At 39.2% G+C, this 27,556-nt stretch overlaps 3 protein-coding genes, 1 long non-coding RNA gene and 1 pseudogene across 7 annotated transcripts; 1 reads left to right on the top strand and 4 right to left on the bottom strand.

Moving 5' to 3' along the window:
* Nucleotides 1-915: 915 nt before the first annotated feature.
* On the bottom strand, nucleotides 916-4,287 carry LOC145089515 (Regulator of Vps4 activity in the MVB pathway protein). 2 transcript variants are annotated; one of them, XM_079027963.1, is made up of 7 exons: nucleotides 4,149-4,287; nucleotides 3,882-3,988; nucleotides 3,446-3,578; nucleotides 3,202-3,305; nucleotides 2,765-2,936; nucleotides 2,107-2,247; nucleotides 916-1,952 (listed from the first exon to the last, which is right to left on the bottom strand). In XM_079027963.1, the coding sequence occupies exons 2-7, from the start codon at nucleotides 3,932-3,934 to the stop codon at nucleotides 1,125-1,127; spliced, it is 1,431 nt and encodes a 476-aa protein (XP_078884089.1). In that variant the 5' UTR covers nucleotides 3,935-3,988; nucleotides 4,149-4,287; the 3' UTR covers nucleotides 916-1,124. The 2 variants fall into 2 exon arrangements, with proteins under 2 accessions (XP_078884089.1, XP_078884129.1); XM_079028003.1 differs by having other exon boundaries at nucleotides 4,241-4,259.
* A 2,058-nt stretch (nucleotides 4,288-6,345) lies between these two features.
* LOC145089468 (uncharacterized) lies at nucleotides 6,346-7,296 on the top strand. Its single transcript, XR_013701395.1, has 2 exons — nucleotides 6,346-6,890; nucleotides 7,005-7,296. It is a non-coding gene; the product is annotated as an uncharacterized LOC145089468 (long non-coding RNA).
* Nucleotides 7,297-8,144: 848 nt separating this feature from the next.
* LOC145089343 (uncharacterized) lies at nucleotides 8,145-9,771 on the bottom strand. Of its 3 annotated transcripts, XM_079027866.1 has the most exons (3): nucleotides 8,693-9,771; nucleotides 8,494-8,601; nucleotides 8,145-8,367 (listed from the first exon to the last, which is right to left on the bottom strand). In XM_079027866.1, the coding sequence occupies exons 1-2, from the start codon at nucleotides 9,655-9,657 to the stop codon at nucleotides 8,538-8,540; spliced, it is 1,029 nt and encodes a 342-aa protein (XP_078883992.1). In that variant the 5' UTR covers nucleotides 9,658-9,771; the 3' UTR covers nucleotides 8,145-8,367; nucleotides 8,494-8,537. The 3 variants fall into 3 exon arrangements, with proteins under 3 accessions (XP_078883992.1, XP_078883960.1, XP_078883933.1); XM_079027834.1 differs by having other exon boundaries at nucleotides 8,145-8,601; XM_079027807.1 differs by having other exon boundaries at nucleotides 8,494-9,770.
* A 5,433-nt stretch (nucleotides 9,772-15,204) lies between these two features.
* Nucleotides 15,205-16,149, bottom strand: LOC145051017 (gibberellin receptor GID1B pseudogene; annotated as a pseudogene).
* Nucleotides 16,150-18,037: 1,888 nt separating this feature from the next.
* On the bottom strand, nucleotides 18,038-19,156 carry LOC145089268 (ATP synthase delta chain, chloroplastic-like). The gene has a single exon (XM_079027747.1). The coding sequence runs from the start codon at nucleotides 18,975-18,977 to the stop codon at nucleotides 18,225-18,227; it is 753 nt and encodes a 250-aa protein (XP_078883873.1). The 5' UTR covers nucleotides 18,978-19,156; the 3' UTR covers nucleotides 18,038-18,224.
* Nucleotides 19,157-27,556: the final 8,400 nt, after the last annotated feature.

The raw sequence follows: 27,556 nt of genomic DNA, 5'->3' as shown, positions 1-27,556 counted from the left end.
AGCCTTCATTCTAGGTTTGTCACTCAACACTCTTAAGGTAATGTTTGACAATCCAAATAGTATTCACCAATGTAGCATGTGTGGACTTGGTAATGAAAGTAAGGTGTTGTTTGTTTTTTCGAAGCGAAAATGTCTGAAGTCTGTGGATCACCTCTGCAATCCTCTGTAGCAGAAGAGGTAGAACAAACGGCTGCAACATTTTAAAAAAAAGTTTGTTTTTTTAATGTCTGCAGACTGCTGCAATAAGTTAAAGTAAGACATAAAGAGGTTTGAAGCAGCTGGTTTAGTGTTGCGCCACGCAGCACAAGCGCATCAATTTTTAAGTCAGAAGTCTTCTGAAAAACAAACAGCTGGGAAGGATCAAGTGTTGCGCGTGTGCTACGCGGCGCAACAATAAGAGGCCAGAAGAGATTTTTTAGAAAAAAACAAACAGCAACTAAGATTTTAATCAAGTCATTTAATTTGGAGAGGCCTTTCTTTGTTCATTTATGAGCCCAAAGTTTAAAGGGACAATTATCACCTTTTCATGTTCCCACCACATTTCACTTGTAGCCTTTGTGTAGAAGATTTTACAATCCTAGGTGGACAACCTACATTACACTTTCTCTAAGTCCTTCGTTATCAGAAATGTCATCCTCATTATTTGATGATTCTTCAATTTTTTATGTGGTAACAGAGAGATTGCATAATTGTTCATTATCAGAAAGGCATCATGTCCGGCCTTTAATTCCTGAGCACTAAATTGTTCATCTTTGCCGTTGTCATCCAATTCATCATCCATCACAAATGGTATGAAGAAACTTGGAGCTCCTTTTCAGTTTGGGTCTAGCTTTTGAGGCAAGCAACTTAAGGACTAATTTTCGTCTTGATTTTGGGAAAACGTAACGTTACAAAACGATCTTATGACAATCTGTAGAATATCAAGGATTAATTCATCAATCCTTCTCAATCATTATAAATCTCATACCACAAAATATCAACTGGACTATCTTAATGCGATGATGGCATCCAACCAAAACATAACACTATGTCACTTTACACAAAAAAAAATAATAATAATAAACCCAAAAACAGAAGCATGTATAAGAACATTGAGATAGAACAAGAAAAGACAACATCATCTCTCAACGTTCATCACCAGAACGTGAACTATCAGCAAAAGATTGTTCACCGGGGCTCCGTGAATTAAACAAATTTGGATACGACATAAACCCATCCTCCATTGATGTCAACCTCTGTGGCTGATGATGAGAAGAACTCAAGGATTCTTGAGAACTCAAAGAACCATAAACACCATTTTCATTTTCATCTTTAATCGAGTCTTGATGGCTGAGATTTCGGTTCTCCTCCGGTGTGTGAGGCTGATGGTTGTCGCCGGAAAACGGATTCTCAGGGGACTCGAGTTCATTCTGTTTCTTCATGAGTTCACTGATTCGGAGATGGGCAAGGCTTGCAGCGGCACGAGCGGCGGCTGCCGCCCGTTCGGCGCTTTCGGCAGCCGCCATAGCAGCGGCCAATACGTCCTGTAAATCGTCATGGACACCGGGTTTGGTGGTTGGAAGTGAGCGGGTTTCTTTTGGTACAGTGGTCTGAAACTCATCATTCATGGTGGTTTTGGTGACGGGAGACGGGCTGATTTCTTTTGCTGTGGTGGTGGCTGATGGCGGAGATATGAACGGAAGAAACTGCTTATGTTGGGATTCCGGCGGTGTTTCTGATTCGTTGTTGTTGAGATCGGATAATGCGGACTCTGGAAACGGAAGCATTTCGGGTCTGGAATCGAATTCCGGAGCAGAAGAAGGTTGTATGGAGGAATTGGGGACCTCAGGAAAATCTAAAATGTCAAATTCCTGATCAGAGTCTGACTCTTCATTATGGGTTTGTTCTTGTGGTTCTTCATGTTTTTCTTCCGGAAGAGGCAATTTTGTAGTGGCAAGTTGTGAGGGGCCATTCTGCAAAAAAAAAAGAAAAATGTAAAATTGTTGAGACAGTTGTCGATTTGTAAAAGTTAGAAATTGAGTCAAGAAAAGGAGGGTTTTCCTTTTTGACTTAATGCGGGAAAAATAAAAAATAAAACAACTTAATTGAGAAAGTGAAACTGCTAACCAGCAAATCTTCATGTGGCTTGAGCAATTCAGTTTCAGAAGCAGTAGGATCCCAATCAACCTCATGCTCCTCTGCAATTTCCTTCAACAGATTGAGCTTTACATCCGGAGGTGGAGCACGAACAGATAGGTGTTCGATCAACTGCAATATCAAATCAAGAAAAAAGGGTAAAAAAGTAATTAGCCACCATCTTCAATCAGGCACATTTTGTTCTCTAATTCCCTATTAAGGCATTATACATTGAAAGATCTATCCAACTGGAGCATTGTACTTCCGATTTTTTTCTTATTTGGACAATGTAGTTTGAAAAATCTACACAATCATAAACTTGCATTGTATTTTGATGGCATTGTTATAATTGGTGGAATTTTCAAACTACAATCTTGTTATAGAATGAAAAGAAAGTAGAATGTTATAAGTGCATTGCTACTTCTTGCATTTAACCAAAAAAAGAATGCAACACTTCTTTTTAATTGATCCCAAACTATAAGTCCAGCATTACCCTTCATAGTAAATTAGATCAAATCCAAGAAATCAAAATAATATTTGAAGCGTTGATTTCAAGCTAGAAGATTCCTCCAATTTATCAATGTAGATGTCATTTTAGAATAGTCAAACACTCCCTAAAAATAATAAAGAAAAAGTTAAGTTTTATAACCTGGCGGTTGACACCACACTCTGGCAGGAGTTCAGTGGCAGCAATAACAAATTCTTTGCCATATTTACCAGCAAAAGCCATCTGAACTTGGATCAGCTCAGGAAGATCTGCACATCTTGGAGCAGCAAAACAGAGACTTGAAATCGCCTCTTTCAGATCAAGAGGACATTCCCTGTATTGTATGTAGGACAAGATTCCATAAAATTAGATAATCAGGGCAATTGATAATATTAACAAGAGTATATATATTACTAAGATTTCTTGATAGCACATCAAGAAATCTGACCTATTAACTGTTTTTGGCATTCAAATCATCAGATCATAACTTTCATACTTGTAATTCATGAAAGCATTCTCAATAGAAGGCTTAATTAAAGGGGAAAAAAACAAAATGACCAAGAATCTAAATTGAATCATTAAGAGAGAATGAAACATACTTTTGAGTTTCAATAATTGGAAGACGAACAACCACAAGCTCACAAAATAACTCGATGATTTCTTGAGCTGCCATCATTTTTTCTTCCCTTATAATATGCTCCACCTAAATAAGACATATAAAGTACCATAGATCCATGAAAATGAACTATATGAAATACAAAGCAAATCATATGTTTTTCTTCTCATGGAAACAGCTACATAAATGAAAAATAATATCAATACAAAGAAACAAAGGGGTTATACTCTGATTCGAGCAGTGGCTTCTTGACCAGTCTCAAGAAGTTTGGCAATGTCACGACGCATCTGCTTTATATGAATCTCTCTACGATTCCTCAGCAGTTTTATGCGTGGGATCGTCAGTTTCAGAAGTGTTTTACTGCATTCAACAATATGAAACCAAAGTTATTTAAACATCAAGATAGAAGAAGACCAAAAACTATAGAAATTCGCGTTCTCATCCAAGAAAAATCAATGTTTGAGCGATCTAAGTCGTGTTAATGTAATCCCATCCGTCCATGAAAGAAAAATACACTATGATTTTGGTACAACAATAATGATCACATAAATTTTCAATAGAAATCAACAAGAATAAGAGAAATCCAGATATAAACAGTGACTAAAACTTGAAAAATGGAACAACCAGATAATGTTTCGAGAGAATTCTGTAGAAATTAAATACCATTTTGAACCCTTGAACGCCCCCTTGCTGAAGAAAGAATCAAGCATCGACATCTTGAGTTCGCCTCCCGATCTTCCGATTACAGTTATATGTGTGCACTGGATTGTCTGATTAAAAAGAGCAAAGGGGTTATCAAAGAAAACAGGATCAACTAAAAAATATGATTTACTAGTCCTATGTGTCGTACACACACACCCACTCCACTATGAACGAATTATACGCGTCTACAGATATAACATCATCAAAGGTGGAATTTCGTTTCCTTACTTAAGATGGAAGAAATCGTTTACTTCTTCGTAGATTTGTATCGCGAAGCTTTTATGGTAAAATTGAGATATTGGGGATATTTGATTTCTCACCTTCAAACTTGCTTGGATGGAGAAGCCCGTCGACGCAATTTAATTAAGAAAATTACATTTGCACCCCCCTCAGATTTCATATACAGTCTATTTCAGCCTTAAAGTCTAAGTTGAATTTGAGATTACAGTCCATTTCAGCCTTAAAGTCTAAAGTGAATTTGATCTGAATATCTGATAGCTGAAGGAATCTGTTATTATAAAGGTCTTAAGAAATCCGGGTAGGACACAAAGTTGGTAAAAGAATATGGATATTTAATGGATCGTATGTGTTTATTTTCCGTGATTAATATTTCGATGTTATATGCATAGGTTGTATAAAATTTAATCATGTGATAATCCACCAAAAACACTTTTTATTGCGGCTTAAAAAGAAATCAATATTCTTACAAGAGAATATATGGAATGCTCGATCACGTGTGAGCCAAAAATAGTGAAATATGAGTATATATAATTATGCAACCGGAATTTGGATAACAACCAACAAATAATTGTTTTGGGAAGTTATTGGCAGTCATTAGGAAAGTACAACCGTTTTTCATAATTTTCGTTGCGTAAGCAGGGTCATGCATCTGACATCACAACTTCACACCCCTGCTCCGGTAACTTAACATTCGGCACTATAGTTTTGCACCATGGTATCGTAGTTATTTGTGTTTGATTGTTTTCTAAACATGTTTTTCCACTACATTCTAACATTAAAATTTTGTATAGGTTTGCAAGGGTCAATGCTCCTAGACATATGTATCTTGTCATGTCTCATTGGTACTCATGCTTATTCTTTTTAAAGTAAATGACCGGTGATATTAAAATCATCAACAAAAAGCTAAGTTTGGCTCGGAGAAGATTCAAGTTACGTTGTAGAACTTGGATATGGATTATGTTTGATACAACATAATCTAGCTTGTACACCTTAGAGACCGATAAGAAGTGTATGGTGGCTTCTTGTCATCATGCAAGCTCTAGGTCATGGTTTTGACGTTGTGATCCAATACAAGGTCATGAAAACTCTTAATTAGAAGACATGGAGATTTATCGTAATGGTTTTTCTTATTTCTAAAGTTGAAGACCATTGGGATTGGGAATTGACTTCTATAGGTAACTTTACGGTCTCTCTTTTAAAAGTCTTATTGAATTAAGATTTTGCTTTTTTTTTTGGTAAGGTGACATCCACCTCCAATCAAAATCAATATCATAGTTTGAAGGATTGGATTGGATTGGATTTCGACTCACCCTAACTTAGATCGAATGGTACACCGTATCATTTATCCTAGAGATGTCGAAAGGTACCAGCTTTTGTATTATGTGATATGACTAATGAGATTGTGTTAAAAGATATGTAGTTGAGGTGGGAGGGGGAGATTCTTATTCATCCTCTTTACATTTCCTCTATTTCATTTCACATTCTTGCTTGTGAATAACCCAAAATTGAGTAAGTTTATAAAACAATGTTTAAAGGTAGTTGTTTTAACTACCATTTAGGTCATCTCAAAATTTTGAAACAACATAGTTATGCTTTATTTGGTTAGGGAAACCATTCATGGCATTTTCCAATATGTAATATTTTTAGTGTTTAGCTACTCATTGGTTTCTCGATAAAAATGTAGTTAAGAAGTTAATGAAGTGATTACATTATATAATAAAGAGTATGTATGTTAAGCTTCATCGAAGTACAATACAACTTTTCGTTTTAAGTTATGTTTAGTGGTCTAACTGAAAAGTTAGTTGATAAAAATAACGTTTGGGAAACTAAATGATAAGCTAGCTGAAATATGTAAAATTATATAAAATTTGAAATATGTAAAAACTCGGTAAACTCATTGAAACGCTAGTAGGAATAGTTTAAAAAAACAAACAACAAACTAACTAACTAACTAACTAACTTATAAATTACTTTTTGATTTGTCAAACATGTCAATCTAAAAAAACTCGAAAAATTAGTTTTTTGTGACGTGTTAAAAATAAATAATGTGAACTAGCTTCCAACCATCGAAATCTTGATGTTAGATCTAGATCGTGGACATGAGATGAGTGTCGTTAGCGAGTTCCAAGCCTGATTCTTAGCTACCGTCAAAGAAAAAAAAACGTTAAACCCGCCCTAGTGAACATGTTTCAACGATCAGATTAGATAAATGTATAAGAGAATATGGTTTCCCTTAGTTGGAGAAAACCATCTTGATGGGAGGCGTATGAGTATATTATTCTATTGGACTAAGTCAATAGACAATTAGGTCGGGACTAGCCCGGCTTACGTTGACAAGTAATGTTGTTATATTAGACTAAGAGGAGTGGGGGTCGCCACCGGGTTCGCTACGCTCGCCATCGATCAAGAAACACCACCCCCTAGCTCTCGCTAGGAGGGTTGCCACCGGAGCCTCGTTACACTGATGGCGAGAAGAGAGAGAAGGTGAGGGTTGAATTTGATTGGTGTTTGTTAGGTGAGCTTCGTTACATGATTACATAGGCTTATCTGACTCTTCTTCCATGGAAAAAAAAAACTCTGAATCCTTCAATTTCTCAACGGAAACCGAAAAGAACAATGCTTTTAACCTCCTCAAAGCCATCGAGCTCCGGCTTGACTTGCCTGGTTTCACAAAAGATATCGAGGAAGACGACAACAAAATTGTATCTACTAAGAACTTTTTTCCAGTTGGTAAGTGAGGGTTTTCTGATGTTGATTCCAACGATTGTAGAAATTGGGGGTTTAATGGCGGATGTGATGCTGATTCGAACAAGGTTTCATCTTCTTCTCGTCTTCTGTATGCAGGTGTTTAAACATTGAAAATTTTCTCTATTTTTATGCCAATTAAAATCACAAGAACTTTTTTCAAAGGATCCTGCTAGAAGAATCACTTAAGAACATAGGTGGATACCACTGAAGTTTAGACAAAGAGCCACCTTCAAATTGGGCAAAAACACTTCCTTTTTATTACTGTTATTTTTTCCATTTAGAGAAGTAAGAAGAAGAATAAATTGATCTGGTTAAGTTGCTTTTGAAAAAAAAAAGAAATTGATGTTACGGTGCTGTGATTAACAGAAAGTTTCGATTCTTCCTTCAATTTTTTACAATTTTTTCATGTTATGGTTTTGATTTTAGGGCATCTTGGTTGTTGGTTATTAATGCAGGTTATTTGAATAACATAACGAGAGTATGAAAGCCAATTATGAAAATTTGATTTTATGGTTTTGATTTTAGGGCATCTTGGTTGTGATTTCCATATTAAAATAAAGTAATTAACTTAAATTAGAAAAAAAACCAAAAAAAAAAAAAATGAAGTCCTAGGAGTGTTACCACTCTTTACCAAATGTTAAGGTTGGGTGTCAAATGGTCAAAAATGATGTGGCATTTTAAAATTTGATGTGGCAAAGTGTTAGGTATAAAATTTGATGTGGCAAAGTGTTAGGTTAGTTACCACTTCCCATAGCCTTATACCCAAATATGATTCATGCCAATGATCCTAAGATCATCAAAAATAGCTACCGGCCTTTTGAGAACTATAATTAATGAAATAAATAGTCAATTACTTTTGAGAAGTATGATTTTATTGCGAACTATAATTAAAATATTCACATACTTTTGAGTAGTAAATAGTAGATATACATCAGGATTTTCACTTGGAATTTATTTTTGTTATTTTCCGAAAATTTATCATTTTCATTTGTTTTTCAAATTTTATTTTACTTTGAATTTTATTCGTATCAACACACTTTCTTCATCTCTATAGTTGTGAGAAACTTCTGCAACCATTGATACTCTAGCTCTTGACAAAAAAGAAAATTCAAAATCATATTTCTCTACATAAGGACCATGATCAATTCGATGAGATGATATATATTTAAATTACGTACAGTATTAGATGAACTATTAGTCATCTATATCCGAATATTGATGTTCCCATCAACAATATTATCAAAGAAACATTCCACCATTTTTACAAGACATAACTCGATTTAAATCTCGAGTTTATCATCAACAATTACAGTATGCTAATGTGAAAAACATAAGCTAAACCCATTTATCCCCAATCTCATCAATGAACTCTAAGGTACACAAAATGGTAAACAATTGTGAAGGAAACCTCCATTATAAGCTTATTGCAGCTTTTCTAAAATAATTTTCCTTAGTTAACCTATACCCATACCATGATCAAAGAAGAAAAACCCTAACAATGTAAGATTCAACACTGCTATCATCTCATATTCAAAATCAAATGAAAAGAAAGAACAACAATTATAAGAAATGCAAAATGAATCACCTGAAGCTGTAAGATTCAAAAATAAGATCTCTTCTACTATGGATTCAAGAATTTGGTAAAAGTGTCATACATATGATCAGGGATCTCTTCCTTATGACGCTCCACAACCTGCTTCACAAAATCTACATTAGATAAGCACAACATGGAATGAAACTCCTTGTTCACCCCTTTCTCTTTCAAAACCATATACACTTGGTACCTCGGTTTCACCCTTTTCTCCAAACTATACATCAAAAGACTACCACGAGTGGCCAACCATGAAGGTGTGTAACCAAGTTCTTTCATGAAGAAATCCAACCCTTTACTTAATCTCTCCTCAGAATGTGTAAAACAAATCGGTTGACTCTTAGCAATGATACAGATATCTGAATCACACCACCCGAAACTCTTAAACACCTCAAACTTCTTCTGCAAATTCAACTGATTCATGGAACAAACAGCAGAAAGCCCATAAGAAAACATCTTTGAACGTGGGGTAATCCCAAACTCCCTTTCCACTTCAAGCAGTTTCGCTTCTACCCTCACAGGGCTCTGAGTAACCAATCTAGGGTTCCTAATTATAACCCTCTCGATGTCCTTGATGGAAACACCGTGTTTTTCCAGTAATACCACATTGCTTCTGAAGAACTTCCCATAGAAAGGCCAATGTGATCGTTTTATAGCTTTAACAATTTTTTCTTTACTGCCCAAAATTCTTCTTAAAAGATTGATAGCCGGTATGATAGATGTATGTAAACCTCTAACTAAAAGATTCGGATCCTTTTTAATGACAGCTACCAGATCCGGTCCCGAAAACCCGATTTCAAAAAGAATCTTAAATTTGGGTTCTAGGGTTTTATCAACTTTCCGTAATAGAATTTGGGGATGAGAGAGAACTACGGATTTGATGTCAGTTTCGGATAAATTGTAGTTTCTAAGGAACTCGATGACGGATTGGGAGTTTTGGGTGGACTTTAAGTGGCGTACCTTTGTAGAGGCGGAGATTGCTTCTTGTTTGGTGAATCCGAGGGAATCGATGAGGTAATCCACCATGAAATGCGGTTGAAGATCGGTGGATGGAGAGGTTGTTGTTGTTGAGCAGTGAAGGAGATTGAGGAAATAGGAAGATGAATTGACGAGAAATGCCTTGGAAAGTTGGCCATGGCTGCTGCGAACAGAAAACATTCGTCGAGACTGAGCCCCAAAAAGACGGGCAAAGCTCGTAAAGATGTCTCAGTCACAATATAATGACATCGGAACGGCGACCGGACAATATAATCCGGTTCGGTTGTTTGTAAAGAAACCTATTTTCTAACACAATTCTTTTAATTTGAGATGATTAGGGTATTTGGCTTAGTTTTTTTACAGCCAAATTCTTTTTTGGAAAAGAAAAAAAAGCAAAAGATGTTTGGCAAACTAGTTTTAGAAGCTACTTTTGAAGTTTTTACATAAGGAAAATGAACTTTTTGGAAAAGTCAGGAAATCCTGACTTTAGTAACTTTTCCAAAAAGGACTTTTGGGGTTTGAAAAGCTAAGCCAAACACCCCTGCGACTTTTTGTAATTTTTCCAAAAAGGACTTTTGGGGTTTAGGACTTTTGTGGTTTGAAAAGCTAAGCCAAACACCCCTGCGACTTTTTGTAATTTTTCCAAAAAGGACTTTTGGGGTTTGAAAAGCTAAGCCAAACATCCCCTACGTATAACAATCAAATATCATAAATTTCTTCTTAAGTTAGGAAAGTTGGATGATGTTTAATCCTCTTCATGTTTACATGACCATCATAAAATCAAGAGTAAATTACACGAATGGTCTCTATAGTTAACGGTAATTTGCGCGTTTAATCCCTAATTTGTTTTTTTTTAACTTAGAAGGTCCCAACTGTTTGTTTTTTACGTACTTGGTCCATGTATTACCTAAAAATGATATTTTGCCCTTGATTTTTTAATTTATTTAAATAAACACACCATCAGCCTCACACCCCTCACCTTACCTTACCTACCCCAACATTTTTCTCTATTTAAATAATAGTCTTTTTAGGTAAGACAGAGACCAAATGCATAACAAAAACAAACATTAGGGACCAAACGCGTAACAAAAACAAATAGTAGGGACCTTCTGAGTTAAAAAAAATAAGTTAGGGACCAAACGCGTAAATTACCCCAAACCATAGGGACCATTCGTGTAATTTACTCTAAAATCAACAAACTACAAAAAAAAATTCAGAAAAAGTTTGAAAATATTTGAAATTGAAACTGAAAGGTTAGTGAAAGATATATTTTTAGGCTTTATGTTATCCAGCTGAGATCACAATTTTAATTTTAATTGTATTTCCTATTAAGTTTTATTGTAATTTCATTTTGAAATACATAAGAGAGCCGGGTGTGGGCAACGCGCGTTCCGCGTTATCTTACGTGGCAAGCGCCTTTAACGGCGCAATAACGGGGAACACCGCCCCAGGTGCCCATTAAAGCGCTTTACGCCATTAGGCGTTACCGTGGTAACGAGTCGTAACGCCAAAAAATGTGATCGTTGTGCAATTTGTTCCGTTGAAAAACGGTAATATTACCGTTTGACGGTGAAATGGAAAAACAATTACTGCTTAATTTAATTTAACTATATCGATACATATATATCATTCTATTACACTTCTATTCCTCTATATTTATCTCTATTTTATTCAAAAAAAAAAAAAACACTTTGGATCAAAACCTGAATACCCCTCCTCCGAAGACAAACACATCCATTCCATTAGGTTTTGTGGGATATGAGGGATACATGAACCTTCTAAACTCCTAAAACTCACCACAAATTCCATATTCCAACAATTTTTTCAATCCCGCCTCACCCCCACTATGTGGCAACCCGAAAATTTCTAGCTTACATTCTTCATTTCTTATCAAAGTTAAACTAATTTTTGCTATTTTCTAGCAATGTTTGGAGTCAAATAGAGTGTCTAAAGCTTAGTATAAGCAGGGTAGGAGTCGTGGGATAAGTATTGTGGGTGCATCGCCTTGCATTTGAGCCAATCACACCAACACAAGGTGTGTGCGGCCGCACACAAGAGTGTGCGGCCACACACCCATCCCAACCGCACACACTCCCCCTATATATTCAAGACTTAGTCATTTTTGAACACATTCTACACTTCTTCAAAGCTAGGACCTAAAATTCTCTCAAGTATCATCCAGATCTCCTTGAGGATCTTCATAAAAGGTAGCATCTTTAGCCAAGAACACCAAGAACACTAGGTGTACGGTCGCACACACCATGTATGGCCGCACACCCAACCGCACACGCCATGTAGGGTCGCACACCTGGCCGCACACACACATATAGTGTGTATTTTGGCCATACACTCCTTTGTGAAGCCATATACCCCCTTCATACAATCATATATGGTTGTAACACTTCAATATAAGTGTTTACTAGTCCCTAAGGTGGTCCCAATTCAATAATCAGTTATTTTAAACACTAATTGGATTCATATATGTGATATTATATGTTAACTAGGATCCGCGTGTGTGTTCAAGTCTCAACTTGACACTTAGCAGTCTATCCGATACTTTCATCCAAAACACTCACTACAGGTGAGTTCATACCCCTTAATCAACGGTTTAAATGTTTTTTAAATGTTTTTATGGGGGGGTGGGTATACGAGTTAAATACTTATAGTTATTACATCAATCACATGTGATTAATAACTACAACACCAGTGGTTTTCCTTACTGTTCAAACTGTTTACCAAACTGCTATACTCCCAAACTGTTTTACGAAGTCTTTTACTTATCAAATACTTCTACTTAACCTCTTCATACTTATATATTGTCAAATGCATGTCTATGTATGTATAGTTATATAAGCAATGTTTAAAAGACTTAGGAAGACTAACTCGTTTTAATTTCCTTTTCCTTGTTTGGATGTGGCTTTAGGGCATCGGTTATCCGTCTGAAGGTTGTTTAAATATTAGTTATATATCATGTATACATATATAGTCATAAAAGTTCCTTCAATCAGTGTTATACCTTTGGGTAGCAAGGATACACAAACATGATCATACATTGCTAGTAAACTACTATAGGAGTAGTTTAAGAAGATACTAATACTATTACTAGAACAATGAAACCTACAATGAGTCAGTTCATACATGAGTCAAGAGATACAATGCCCTTGGGTAGCAAGGGTATATAAACAATAGACACTATGACGAGAAACAAACAATAGACACTATGACGAGAAACAAACAATAAACACTATGACGAGAAACAAACATACAGGCTAGACATAGAAAGAACACACAATACAGCTAGCACACATATACATTACATATACATTAACACAGTTATGTGAGCCATTAAACAGGGCATGACACTACCTTCCATGACTGCTTTTGTATCAGAATCTCCTTAATTGGGGAGCGTATGAGTTTGTGTATAGATCTATACTGGATTGACTATCCTACACCTTACTGCTCGCTACAGTGGGACTTGCAAGTCTACGGGTGCCAAACGTCATTACATTCACTTCGTGAACATGCACACGATGCACGGTAATGTAAAAACTATATTTTTGGTTAATGATAGTCGGATTGGGAAAATACACACTCTTACATGAGACACACACAGATACTAGATGCCTTGGTAGAAGGCTACTTTTAGTAGAAAACGTAGGGTTTTCTAGGAGAGTTCAAACAAATACAAACTTCACAAAACTTATACAAACATGTTACAAATGCTTTCATACAAACACAGACACTAATATACTTATGATCTCGCCAGCTATAAAGCTGATACTTGCTTTCAAAATAACTTGTATTCTCAGGTCGCCAGTAGACAGGTACATGTGTCAGGTTTTTGAGAAGAAGGAGCTAGTTCAAGACTCCTCTTTCATTTTGATGTATATTATTTTTGGTGTCTATATAACTTGACAGAACACACTTGTATGAAATTATATTATTAATGCAATAGATGATGTTGTTGCTTGTTTACTGCTTTGCATTGTTGTGATGCTGTACATGACGTCCTCCACCCCAGAACGTTTCCGCCGTTCATCGGTTTTGGGGGTGTGACACACTACAATTCTCTACCTCACCATTTATGCAACAAAATGAAAACATTCAACAAAACTTTTTTAACATATTCGGTCTCATGCGCCAAACAGTCACACAACCCACACCCACGCAAGAACCCGTTGTCGAGACGCAAGCCGGGGGTAGTCAGAAAGCATCGGGAAAAAAAGGGAGACCAAAAAAGAAAGGGAAAGAGGTCGTTGTCGAGACGGACGAAACGAAAGCACCTCCAACATGGTGGACACCGGAGGAAGAGCATGTGGTGGCGGTGGCTTGGTGCGGTACTTCAAAACAACCAACTATGGGGAACGATATGAAGAGAGTTGTTTTTTGGGATGCCGTAATCGTTAAATTCTGCACAATTTTGAACAAGGGTGACATATATCGCAATAATGATATGTTTAGTGGCAAATGGACTCAAAATAGCCGGAAGTGCACCAAATTCAATTCCATATACAACAAACTTTCTTCAAAACGTCAAAGTGGTGCCAATGATTTCGATGTGTTTAGAGCCGCGAGGGAGGAATATCACGTGAAAATGGGGCACGTATTTGAGTATGGAAAAGTATGGGAGATAGTGAGGAAAGATCCAAAATGGATGAAAACGCCAACATCATCGGAACAACAATCCAAGAGGTCTCGTGGTTCGGGTTCGGTTGACGTTTCCGACGGACACACAAACATCAACCTTAACGCGGACACCGATGAGATCCCAAACGAGTTTGACGACATCGAGGAAATCTCTCCGCCACGACGACCTATGGGGAGCGACAAAGCGAAGCGCGCTCAACGACATGCAGAGGAAAATGAAAGTCGGCTACGAGAGCACGAGGACATGAAAAAAAAATTGACGCCCACACGGAAATCGCAAATAAAAGATATGAATTGCAACGGGAGCATTTGGATTTCCTTCGACAAGAAACCAAACAAGATCGCATATCGAAGGATTTGACGATTCTTACGACAAACGAATAAAATTTGCCACCGAAACGAACTGAAGTGATACGGAGGATGAAGGCGAAGATCGAGAACAAATACTTGGGCGAAGAATAGTTTGTCAGTTTTTTTTTCTTTTCTTTTTTTTTTAATTATTAGGACTATCGTGTTTTTTTTTCAATGTTTTTTTTGGTTTGTAATGTTTTTTTAAGTTTGTATGGTATTTTTAATTTACTATTTAATGAAATTATGTTTTATTAATTTATATGTTTTTTTATAAATATATGACATAAATAAAAAAATAAAACGAATTAGAACTATAAGAAGTAAATAAAAAATAAAACAAATTAGAATAATAGAAATTAAAAACATTCAAAAAAATAAAAAGGAAATAGAAAATAGAATATGTTATCCCATGTTATTTGATGTTGTTGATTTTCACATTTGATGTTATAACACCAAATTGTGACTAGGATGATGAGGTGGACAATTTGGGTGTGATAAAATGTAATAACATATTGTCCACACCTAATAGTCTAACCGAGTCTATATAGGATTTTAAGCTTAAATTAAGCCAAAAAGTTAATGTCACTCCAATCCAACAAACTATGATCTTCTGTTTTAAAAGGTCCCTTATTTAATTTTTTTTTGTAGTCTACGGGTATAAACTTGATATTTAAGTTTTAAAAGGTCCTTATTTATTAATTTGTTAACTTGTTACCGGTCCAACCTTTCATGTGCCCACCGTCATGCTGAAGGACATCTAATCCGGCCACCACCATTAATCTTCTGGAAATTTAACCCCTTCAAGATTGATGACACGTGGCTCAAATATGTTACACGCAGGATGATTACTATCTTCCCCTTCAAGCAAAAAAGCTATTCGGTACCAATCTCTATCTTGAACCCTTGCGAAGTATTTCCCTTCTAATTTTTTTTTCTGATTCTTTTCTTTCTTCCCCACCAAATAGTAGATGTAATAATATGTTTCCGAGCACCTCAATGCCGGATTCCGCCACTCTAACTTCTACATGATGGGCTATGTTGCCTTAGCGCCGACTAATTAAATAAACATGAACGTTAAGGTCTTTACCACTTAAAATCCATGATCTTGAATAACCCTTCTCAGAGCTTTCCATCCATCTTCGTAAGCACAAGGATACCTGTGTTCTGGTGACCTCAAGTAGTTTACTAAAACCACCATGCATTTGATGAATCCGGTGAGACAGACGCATAATGGATCGTAGATGGAACTGTAAGCAAAGGAATGAGTTCGCAGTGGAAGAAGAATAATACTGGGATGATTTCGATGGTGCTCAGTCGTTTTTTGAGTTCCAAGACTCTGACTTCGTGTTGACATGATAATTTGTTTTCTGTAAATCCAGTTGAGAAGACTGGTGGCGCTGTCAACTACATCAAAAGAATAAATGCCATCCACCAAAACGGTGTTGGCTGCCACTTTTCGATCAAGAAACTATAGAATGAATCTGAATTTAATAAGGGTATTTCCGGTATTTTCAGTAGGAACTGTTAGTTGTTTTTCCGTTTTTCTTGGGGTGTTTACCAGGTCAGTAGGATAGGCTAGAGTACATATAAGCACGTATTTTCATTGTTCTTAATGATGAATAAGAAGTAACAATTTCCCCAATCCCCTGTGTCATTTCTTTTCAAATACATGTGCAACATAAGTGCTGTAAAATTCAGTCTTTCATGATATATATCTAGCAAAAGCTAAGGAGTTCAATCCAACAGAAACTCTACTAACTCGCGATTGAAGGTGTCGTCCGGTCGCCAGAGCATGTAATTGTACGCTAACTTGAAGTTGGAAATTAGGATCCATGTGTGAAGCGACACTACTTTCGATCAAAAAAGAAAAACAAATAACAGAAAGTGACGGCAGAGAAGAAAGTGAGTAAAGTGGAATTCCCAAAGACCCATTTTGATTTTGATGTATAATATGTAGAAGTGACGAGGCTTACCCATTTCTATCCTATTTAGCATAATTAACCGGCTATAATGGGTTCATTACCCAAATTAACCGGTAAAATACAAGTTGACAAAAATGATAAGTTCGTTGGACCCTAAGCCAAATAAGCCATGTCATTTCTTTAACCTTAAAAACATAAATGATTTTCCTTCCCCCCATTCTTTATTTATATCATCATTTTCTTCTAATCCAGCAAAGCAAAGAGAGCCTAGGACAAAACCTTCAACCTAAAATTCCAAATATAAGCCATCAACTAGAAAACCTTCTTCATTGTCATCTTCTTATATTCTTGGAAGCTGAATCGACATATAACCCTTCATCTCGATACTACTCCCCGAATCCAATCAGAATGAGGACATTTGGACGATAAATATTTTGGGAGTAGATTTGTATATTGCCTCAATTCTTTGGTAAGTAACTTGATTCCCAATAAATTGAAGAAGAACAACTATTTTTTATAATCTCTATGTACTCTTTTCATTATCTAGAATCAAGGATGTGAGTTCTTTGAATGGTTTGACCTTGAACTTCCAACTAAATAGTATATAGAGGTTGAATTATGGCTTTATTGAGTGATCTGTAACTACCATTTTGAAGAAATTTGACATAAGTTGATCGGTTAGTTGTACAAGTACTTTTAAGTTGTAAGTACTTTTAATGTAATATTGACGATATTTTGTAGTTGTTAGGGAGGAAAGTGAATGAATGCCGTTATAATGTAATATCGCCACCAAAGGATCTTGAGTTGACGGATAGGTGCCTCTCAACCAAAATGTTGAGGGTTCTAGTCTCGCTGCGGACGAAGGGTGTAAATTTAGAAGTAGAATAGTGTGTGCATATGTAAGTCAATCTTTAAAAAAAATGTAATATCGGCCATTCAATGCCATTTATAGCATTATACTTACATCTTAATGTCATTCATAGTATTTTATCTTAAATTTGAATGTTATGACCATCAATTATAGTATCATACTTTTATTCATTTTAATGTGAATTATAGCATTTTTACTTTCATTTTAATGTGAGTTGTAGCATTTTACTTTCATTTTAATGTCAATCATAGCATATTTCTTTCATAATATTTTCAATTACGTGTAATAGTCACATTTTAGTGCAAAGAGATTCAACCTCATTATAAGAATTTTTGTCAGCTCAATGATTTAGTTTCATGCCTACAATATTTTTGCAATTTAGTTTCAAGGGCCATTTCTGTCAACACACTCTCAAATCTAACATATCACTACTTAAACGAAATAGATTCAACGTGGTTTTGCAAAATTTTGACACCTCTATAAAAGTAAAATTTTAAAGCAATCTACTTTGATTTTAGGGAAAGTAGAACCTACATTTAACAATTTATACCAATATACTTTATTTTTATAAGAAAGTCAAACCTACATGTAACGTTTTATAGCAATATACTTTCTTTTACAGAAAAGTCAAACCTGCAGGTGACATTTTATAGCAATATATTCTCTTGTTTTTGTACTTTCAGCCACAAATTAACAGGTTTTTTAGCAGCATGAAGCATTAATAATGATAATACAGGTTGCTATAACACACAGGTCAGATAACAAATTTCAAAGTAAACGTATAAATAGTTGCGACTAGAATTACTTACAAAAGGTTGGCACCTAAATTATACAAAAAGAAATGACTAGTGTTTGTCATTTTAAATTAGGGTTTTGAAAGAATGAACTCTAGTGAAAAGTAAAAAACGAGTAATGTGTCTTCTTCATAGAGTTGTAAAAAAGTTAGAATTATATCATACTGGAATTTGAATATCTCCGATCTCAAGCTGTGCAGCAATTTCTTCCAATTGCTTCTTCACACTCATATCAATCAACTTGGATTGAGAATTTCCATATTTGATCGTGAATCCGGCCACCAATGACTCATCAATCGCCGTCTTAATCCTCACATTTCTCGCTCTGGTGAGTCTCTGCACTTGCTTTGCGATCTGCGCCAAGTGTTGCCTCTCCAGCTGCACTACGGAAGTCACGATCGCCAACTCCGTCTCCGTCAACTTATTGTAAACAATCTCGAATTCCTTTACTATCTCTTTAATCAAATCGATCCGATTTCTTTCGATCAAGATGTTGAGGAAGTTGCATACGTGTAGTTGGAGGCTCCCCGAAGATGTTATATCATCGATCAATTCTCGTTTTTGCTCTAGACTTACGATTGGACTAACGAAAAAGTTCAACACTTGTTTGTCGGAGAAGAGTTTATCGACCTTCTCGACGTCGGCGGCGGTTGCCTCTAGGGTTCCGTTTGATCTCGCGACCTCCGCCAAGGCAGATGCGTAGCTTCCGGCCGCGGAATCGGCCATTTTGGCACCGGTGCAACCGCCGCCACGCCGAGATTTGTTTGTGGTTTTGGTTGTTAGCTTCGGGAGTCTTAGGCCGCCGGAGAACGAAAGATTTGCTGGATTAATGGAATTAGAACTTGGTGATCGAGACTGAAATGTGACCAGAGAATTTTGAAGAGCGGCAGTGGAAGGGGCGGCGGCGGCCATCTTTTCCGGCGACAAGAGGGGAGAAAAGGAGAGGCTCGTTAGTTGGGAGGGTTTTTTTTTTATGCAACCGAAGGTCGAGATTAGAAAGCGGAAGGTGATCAACGGTCGAGAACGGGGATTCGTGAACAAGGAGAAAGATTAGGCTTTTTATTGATATTTGATAATCAGGATTAAATTATGGACATGTGTTTTTTGTTTGATAGTTACTAAATAAATAGAAGCTATGTTTGATTTTGTATCTAAATAATCATGTAGATGATTTTGTATCTGGATGATTATATTACCTCAAATAATATAATATTTTTTATAATAATTTATTTATGATTTATCATTTAATTTATAAAATTATATTTTTTATAAAAATATTTAAAAATAATTTACAAATGGTTATAAATAATTTCTAAAATGATGTAATTTACAAAAATTCTTCAAAAAAAAATGCATACAAGCACAAAATAGTTTTCAATACAAAGAACCATTAATTCACAATAGACAGTAGATATGCGGAACATGTTCCAAAAAAAAACATGATAATAATATTATCAAAACATTTCCGAAGAAATGTATTTTTGTTTATATTAATACTTTGGGATGTCATCGTCAATACACAAAACATAAACATAAAACAGATAGTACATCCATTTACACTAGTGATTTACATCTCCTTTAATCTCGTAGTGTAAAGTAGCTTCATATCGACACATGTGATACAAATAAACTGAGTGGGTCAGGTTGGGAAACTTGGTGAGTACATAGGGTTTTCAACCCACAATAATAAAGTTATTATGTTTCATCATCAAACAATTAACCCAATTACCCATCCCCATTATCTTCTTTATTTCTTAAGGGTCTACTCTAAGAATCATCTATCATTTACTCATTCATTCCTAAGGATTGTCCTAAGGGATAAGCAGGAAGTCCATCGCTGCCAGGGTTTATAAAACAGACACTAAGTCCATAGTTGCCGAGGTTATTTGTTAGGTATTGAGTCCATAGTTGTCGAGCTTATTTGTTAGGCACTAAGTTCATAGCTATCAGGGTTTATCTCTTTTATTGGAAGTATTATTTTAGGTAGTCCACCCACAATATTGATGGGTTTTATACAAACAATCCTATGTGTGCATGCAACCCTAGAGTTGGATCTATGTTTTCACTATTAGTTATACAACTTTATGAACACAAAAAGAAACCTGGCATGCTAGTACTATTTTCGAAATCCACATAGAAGAATAGAATACATACCTTTTGTTGTTATATAGTAATAACAACTAGTTCCTTAAATCTCCTTAGCTTTGAAAGCAAGTACCACAAGTGTAGTATCTCTAATGGCTCCCAAACACACTAGGTGAAAGGATGAATATAGGAGAGAAGGGAAAAGGGTATATTGCCCTAGAATTCGTCCCTTTTAGGGTTTCCCAAAGCTTGGACGAAATCTTAGTGCCTTAGGGTGCTAGTTATACTTAAGACTAACTAGGGTTTCAAGGTGTAAACCCGAATCCCTTAGCTTAGGGCCTAAGCAAGTCCATGGACTCCTTTCCTTAAGCCCTTGGACGAAAACTCCTAGATCCTTCTAGGATTTTAGTTCAAGCCTTAATAAAGGTGATCCAATGGCCCAAAGCCTCAACTATTGAATAATTACAAAATAGCCCCTGCACTTTCAGTTAGTTCCTTTAATCCCAAAAATAATTCTAAATTAATTTCTGATTAAATACTAATTAATAATATGATTCCAAATTAACATATTATTCATATAATATATTAACAAATCATATTTATACCCTAATTTATTATTCTTAACAATAAACCAGCCTCTCTCTTCAACAATCATCCTTTCTAGTCACCAGTGTGAAGGCAACCCAAAAGGACCATGCTCACAATCGGGTCAAGTACATACCAAAATAGTTATGGACTTAGACACTAATCCAACAAATACATGTCAATGGGTTTTTAGAGTACATATGATGAACATATCGTTCACAACACCTATAGGTTGCGAGCCTGCTAGTGTTCCAATGGACTGTCTAGAATACTCTGTGGTTGTCATCTATACTCTGCTAGATGACTAGGCCATCGCTTCTCATCATCTATATCATCTTTCGCCTCTTATTATTATAGGAATAAAATATGTATATAGTTTAAATCGAATAAAACATGTATATTTTTTTTCATCCAACATAGATATCAAGAACACAGATAATATGCACACATAGCATGTAATTCATATTAAATACTTCATATTTATGTGTAAGATGAAAGTAACTATGCACTCACTTATAAAAGTGATGATTCCAAACTCGGGCAGTGCATTGCTTCTAACAATTCTTGTAACAACCCAAAAATACAACCCAAAAATTTCATTTTTCAACATGACCAAAAACCATAATCTGAGTGTCATATCGTAAAACCATACATGCTATATCTCAAATAATAATAAAACACTGAGCGGAAAACTGTATCATATCCATGTTATATGAAAATCAAGAACTAAATCAACTCCCAGGATAAAAACTGAAGCTGTGGTGTGTGCGATGCCATCAACCCGAGCTCTTCCCTCTACTGACGGAAGTACCTGAAACCAAAACTGAAACTGTAAGCACGAAGCTTAGTGAGCTCCCCCAAATTACCACATACCATACAATAATATATCAAGCACATACTGGGGCCTTGCCCCCTCCATCGGACCGAAGTCCGAAGCTGACTGACTGGGACCTTGTCCCCTACATCGGACCGGAGACCGAAGCTGACATCGGACCGAAGTCCGAAGCTGACTGGGACCTTGTCCCCTACATCGAACCGAAGTCCGAAGCTGACTGGGACCTTGTCCCCTACATCGAACCGAAGTCCGAAGCTGACATCGGACCGAAGTCCGAAGCTGACTGGGACCTTGTCCCCTACATCGAACCGAAGTCCGAAGCTGACATCGGACCAAAGTCCGAAGCTGACTGATCATAACGTAAACGTATCACTTAACATGAACACACATAATCCTGTCTGAGCCACGAAGGCATCAAACATGCTAATTACTGCATCGGATAAAAATCCGGATACTACTGCTAGCTAAACGGGCCGGCATTGTGGCCTTAGACCCGTTCCTACTGAAAGGGAACTCACCTCGTGAACTGGCTGCTGAGTGAATAGCTCGGAGGGCTAACTGCTACTGCTCCGGTATCTCCCCGGCTACAAGTCCATAAACACACTCAATCAAATACTAAACACTGCACTGGGTAAAATGACTCTTTTGCCCTTGGTCAAAGTCAACTCTCAGTCAAAGTCAACCCACAGTTGACCTGACTCGCCGAGTTGGGCCGCCAACTCGCCGAGTCCCTATTCTCACTCCTCGACCCTACTCGCTGCTACTCGTCGAGTATGGCATCGACTCGACGAGTACTCATTCGATCCAAGAACTCAGACAATCTTCATCCGACTCGCCGAGTCATATGAACAACTCGACGAGTTGTTCTTGAGCTTAAGAAGGTTGCCTTGGACTCGTCGAGTCGTATGAACAACTCGCCGAGTCCCTCCATCACTGAGTCTACCCTCAAACTCGTTGAGTCCACTCCACTACTCACTGGTCCCACTCGACACCGCTCAAAAGGGAAGAAATCGGGGACTCGCGACTCGACTCGCCGAGTCGTTCTTCCGACTCGCCGAGTCACCGCCATGCAACTATTCTACACTCGATTCTGCTCGAATCCAAAACATACAAATGATAGATCTGAGTCCAATAAGCTGATTCACCACGTAAAGTTTCCAACTTTACGTGTACAAACACATGAACAAGGGAATAAAGGCTAAAAGATGCTTAAAAGGGGTAGATCTAGGGTTAATATGCAAAATAGCTCCATAAAGACAATAGATCTGGGCTCTACAACTCCTAAATGAACATATCTAAGGTTATCTCGGCATAAGAGATCTTCCATATCAACATAAAGCTTTGAGAAAGGCATTAACAAGATCTAGAAAGGGTTTTAAGGCATAAAAGAGAGGGAAAACGGAAGAATACCTCAAAGAGCTCTTGCTTTCCCTTGAATCTCTGCTCTTCAGTCCTTCTCCTTGCTCCTTCGTTCTTCTGCTTCTTCAAGCCTTCACAATAGCACACAAAATCACTTAGAATCACTCAAGAACGAATTAGGGTTTTCTCACAACTTTTGAGGGTGAAGGAGGCGAGATTGGGGGCTATAAGGTGGCTTAAATAGTGGGCAACCCGGGGATTTAGGGTTTCTCCCAGACGGACAGACTCGCCGAGTCCGGAATATGGACTCGCCGAGTCGCCAGCTAACACGTGCTCGAAAACCCGACCCTACTCGGCGAGTCAGGCTATGAACTCGCCGAGTCCCTCTTGCAAAACTTCAAAATAAATACCAAGGAAATATCATACCGGAGACGGGTCGTTACAATTCTCCCCCACTTATCTCAGACTTCGTCCTCGAAGTCTGCTACGGCTGAATCTGCAAATATCTCTGGGTAGTGCTCCCTCATCTCCTCCTCAGCCTCCCACGTCCACTCAGACCCCTTCCGGTGCTGCCACTGCACCTTCACTAACTGAATTTCCTTGTTCCTCAAGGTCTTGGTCTTCCGGTCCAGAATCGCAACCGGTCTCTTAATATAATTCAGGCTGCTATCAACCTGAATATCCTCTAGGGGAACGACTGCTGACTCATCCACCAAACACTTCCTCAACTGAGACACATGGAAAGTGTTGTGGATCTGACTAAGCTCCTCAGGAAGATCTAACCGATAAGCAACCCGACCCACCTGGGCCAAAACCCTGAAAGGACCAATAAATCTGGGGCCCAACTTGCCCCTCTTCCGGAACCTGATGACACCCTTCCAAGGTGAGACCTTCAGAAGAACCATATCCCCCACCTGGAACTCCAAGTCCGAACGCCTCCTATCGGCGTAACTCTTCTGCCGACTCTGATCAGTCTGCAGTCTACTACGGACCTGCTGGATCAACTCATTCGTCTTGAGCACCACTTCCGTGCTCCCGATGACCCGCTGACCGACCTCGCCCCAACAAATCGGGGTCCTACACTTCCTCCCATACAGCATCTCAAAGGGAGGTCGATCAATGCTCGCATGATAACTGTTGTTATACGAGAATTCCGCTAACGGAAGATACGTATCCCAACTGCCACCGAAATCCAGGACACATGACCTAAGCATGTCCTCGAGAGTCTGAATCGTCCTCTCGCTCTGCCCGTCTGTCTGAGGGTGGAAAGAGGTGCTGAAATGGAGACGAGTACCCATCTCGTCGTGGAACCGCTTCCAGAACCTGGATGTGAAACGGACATCTCGGTCTGACACCACCGATACCAGCACTCCATGACGTGCCACCACCTCTCGCATATAGATATCGGCTAACTTCTCCGCCGATATACTCTCCTGGATCGGGATAAAATGGGCACTCTTCGTCAACCGATCCACTACTACCCATATCGAATCCACTCCCCGTGTGGTCCGGGGAAGCTTGGTGACAAAATCCATGGTGATGTCCTCCCATTTCCACACGGGAATGTCTAACGGCTGCATCATGCCGTGGGGTCTCTAGTGCTCCGCCTTGACCTTCCGGCAGGTCAGGCATCTCTCGACGTACCAGGCGACGTCCCGCTTCATGCAGGGCCACCAATAATCAGGTCGAAGATCTCGATACATCTTTGTCGCCCCTGGGTGGATAGAAAACCGAGACTTATGAGCCTCATCCATCAACACTTGCCGTACTCCACCCCAGTACGGTACCCACACTCTCCCGTGAAGCGTCAGCAAACCACGTCTATCATAATCAAACGAGGCTACTCGACCCACGATCCTCTCACACTTCTGTCTCTCCTCCTTGAGGCCCTCCACCTGAGCCTCCTTGATCCGCTCCAACAACGGAGTGATCACGGTCATCCTCAAACATAGATCTCTGATAGGGGCTGCCGACACTTTGCGGCTCAAGGCATCGGCCACCACGTTGGCCTTCCCTGGATGGTAAAGGATCTCACACTCGTAATCCTTTAGCACATCCAACCACCTCCTCTGCCTCATGTTCAGACTCGGCTGATCCATAAGGTACCTCAAACTCTTGTGATCCGTGTAAATAGTACAACGGACCCCATAAAGGTAATGCCTCCAAATCTTGAGGGCAAACACAACTGCCCCCAGCTCCAAATCATGGGTAGGATAATTAGCCTCGTGAGGCTTCAACTGTCTCGAGGCATAAGCTATCACATGACCTCGCTGCATCAAAACTGCTCCCATACCGGTGATCGAGGCATCACAATAGACTACGAAGTCCTCTACTCCCTCTGGCAAGGTAAGGATCGGAGCCTCGCACAACCTCTGCCTGAGGGTCTCGAACGCTGTCTGCTGCTCAGGCCCCCAACGAAATACCACTGACTTCTTGGTCAGTCGGGTGAGCGGCACTGCTATCTTGGAGAAATCCTGAATAAATCTCCGATAATACCCTGCCAACCCTAGGAAGCTCCGAATCTCAGATGGAGACTTCGGGACCTCCCACTGCATCACGGCCTCTATCTTGGCCGGATCTACCAAAATGCCCTTCTGGTTGACGAGGTGACCAAGGAACTGCACCTCGCGCAACCAGAACTCACACTTGGAGAACTTTGCGAAAAGTCTCTCCCTCCTCAAAGCCTCCAGCACCTCCCGCAGGTGCTCCTCGTGCTGCTCCTGCGACTTGGAATATACCAAGATATCATCTATGAACACTATCACTGACCGGTCCAGCATCGGCCTACACACGCGGTTCATGAGATCCATGAATGCGGCTAGAGCATTGGTGAGCCCAAATGGCATCACCAGAAACTCATAGTGACCATACCTGGTCCTGAAAGCAGTCTTCTGTACATCCTCGTTTCTAACCCGCATCTGATGATAACCGGAGCGTAGATCGATCTTGGAGAACCAGGACGCTCCCTGAAGCTGATCAAACAAATCATCTATCCTCGGAAGTGGGTAACGATTCTTCACCGTTACCTTATTCAACTCCCGATAATCTATACACATACGATGCGACCCATCCTTCTTCCTCACAAACAGGATCGGCGCTCCCCAAGGCGAACTGCTCGGCCGAATGAAACCTTTGTCTAACAGCTCCTGCAGCTGTGTAGACAACTCCTGCATCTCAGGGGAGCTAGTCGATACGGTGCTTTGGCTATCGGAGCCGCACCAGGAATTAGGTCGATCCTGAACTCGACCTGTCTCTCAGGAGGTATCCCCGACAAATCCTCGGGAAACACGTCCGGGTAGTCTCGAACAATAGGAACATCATCAACTGTCGTCTTGCCCTTCCCCCTAGCATCCAAGACGTAAGCTACAAAACCGGCGCAACCCTGCTGAACATAGCGTCTTGCCCTTGCGGCGGAACAAAAGGTCGGTCCCCGCTGTGGCCTCTCGCCCTGAATCATTAACTCTCCCCCACTGGGAGTGCGGACCCTCACTAGCTGGAGCTCGCAATCAATCACCGCCCCATTGGGGCTTAGCCAATCCATGCCCACAATAACCTTATTCCCTCGCAGGGGAATAGGTACCAGGTCCACTGAAAACTGCTCGTCAAACAACTGAAGGGAACACCCTCTATGCACTCTGCCGACCCTCACGGTCCTATCAGCTGCTATCTCAACCTCTAATGGAAAATCCAATTCCCCTGGAGCTCTACTAAATCTCTTGCTAAGCGCAAGCGATACGAATGATCGGGTAGCCCCCGAATCGAATAATACCATAGCTGAAATGCCGTTCACAGAGAACGACCCCGTCACCACATCAGGAGTCGCTCGCGCCTCCTCTGCTGTCATCTGAAACGCCCTGCTCTTCGCCATTGGCGTCTCGGCTCGGCCCTGCCGGCCATCTGTAATTCTCAAGGTAGCAGGGGCAGGTGCAACCACCTTCCCTGCTGCGGCTAAGCTCGGACACTGGGACTTTTTATGTCCCCTCTGATTGCACTGAAAGCAAATCAGATCTGATGCTGCAACAGTAGTAGCAGGAGCCGTACAATCCCTATTCAAATGTCCAATCCGGCCGCACTTGAAGCATCCGGAACTCCCTGCCTTGCAGGCCCCCTCGTGCATCTTCCCACACATACCACATCGACCGTGGCTCGGCTGTCCCCTGGACCTGTGATCTGAAACCCTGAGCTTTTTGCCCGAACCGCCTGAACCCGAAACCGCCTCCGGTTTCCTCTTCTTCTCCATCTCGAGATCAATCTCCCTCTCCCGAGCCTTAGCAATCATATCTTCCAGCGTTTTACAGCTGGATCGGCTCACAAACCTGCTGAACATAGCTGACCCTAAATTTAGGGTTTTAGAACTCTGAGAGTACGCTGGGCGTACTCAGCCTTGCACCCGCGTCCATATACGCCTTACGCTGGGCGTAATCCCAGCTTACGCTGGGCGTACTCGTCGAGTCCCCAAGTTTTATTCTTACCCCTCATTTTTCATTTTTCCCACAAGATGACCAAAATATCATTTCTCTTAAATCCCCGGGACTCACAATTAGGTATTCTTAGGAACGGGGCGTTACAATTCTCCCCCACTTAAATTAGGCTTCGCCCTCGAAGCCTTCGACACCTCTACTCCAGA

The sequence above is a fragment of the Lactuca serriola genome, chromosome 1 (assembly GCF_051521515.1).
Source record: "Lactuca serriola cultivar US96UC23 chromosome 1, Lser_US96UC23_V15, whole genome shotgun sequence".
Classification (NCBI taxonomy): Eukaryota; Viridiplantae; Streptophyta; class Magnoliopsida; order Asterales; family Asteraceae; genus Lactuca; species Lactuca serriola.
Note: the sequence above shows the minus strand (reverse complement) of the source record. Positions and strands in the feature narration are given on the sequence as shown.